This window comes from Pteropus vampyrus, unplaced genomic scaffold (assembly GCF_000151845.1).
Source record: "Pteropus vampyrus isolate Shadow unplaced genomic scaffold, Pvam_2.0 Scaffold852, whole genome shotgun sequence".
Classification (NCBI taxonomy): domain Eukaryota; kingdom Metazoa; phylum Chordata; class Mammalia; order Chiroptera; family Pteropodidae; genus Pteropus; species Pteropus vampyrus.
Window position 1 is genome coordinate 140892 of NW_011889633.1, and position 407 is coordinate 141298.

General features: G+C 71.7%; 1 protein-coding gene across 1 annotated transcript in view; it reads right to left on the reverse strand.

Moving 5' to 3' along the window:
* The window catches only part of PARD6G (par-6 family cell polarity regulator gamma), a gene marked incomplete at its 5' end in the record, with an annotated part of 5701 nt that extends 5298 nt beyond the window's left edge, over positions 1–403 (reverse strand). The window contains one exon of the mRNA XM_011385994.1: positions 5–403. Within this exon, the coding sequence (XP_011384296.1) occupies positions 5–403 (399 nt within the window). The remainder of the gene's footprint in view (positions 1–4) is intronic.
* Between the last annotated feature and the right edge of the window lie 4 nt (positions 404–407).

Consider the following 407-nt stretch of genomic DNA (forward strand, 5'->3'; position numbering starts at 1 on the left):
CCGCCGAGCGGCCGGAGCCGCCGGGCGCGCGGCTGCCGCGCACCACGTTGTTGCGCTGGTTGGCCGGCTTGACCGTGACGATGAGGTTGTGGCTGTTGGCGATCATCATGTCCGTGACCTGGTCCAGCGTCTTCCCCGCCACCTCGATGCCGTTCACCTCCAGCACCTCGTCGTCCACGGCCAGCAGCCCGGTGCTCTCGGCCAGGCCGCCGGGCACCATGCGCGAGATGAAGATGCCGGGCACCTTCTGCAGCCCCTGCGGCGCCACGCGCACGCTCGTGCCGTCGCGGATGTAGAAGCCCAGCGGCCGCTGGCAGCCGTGGCGGAACAGCCGCACGCGCCGGTGCGTCTCGGGCACGATGTCCACGTCGATGACGGACGACACCGGGCGGAAGTCGCGCGGCAGG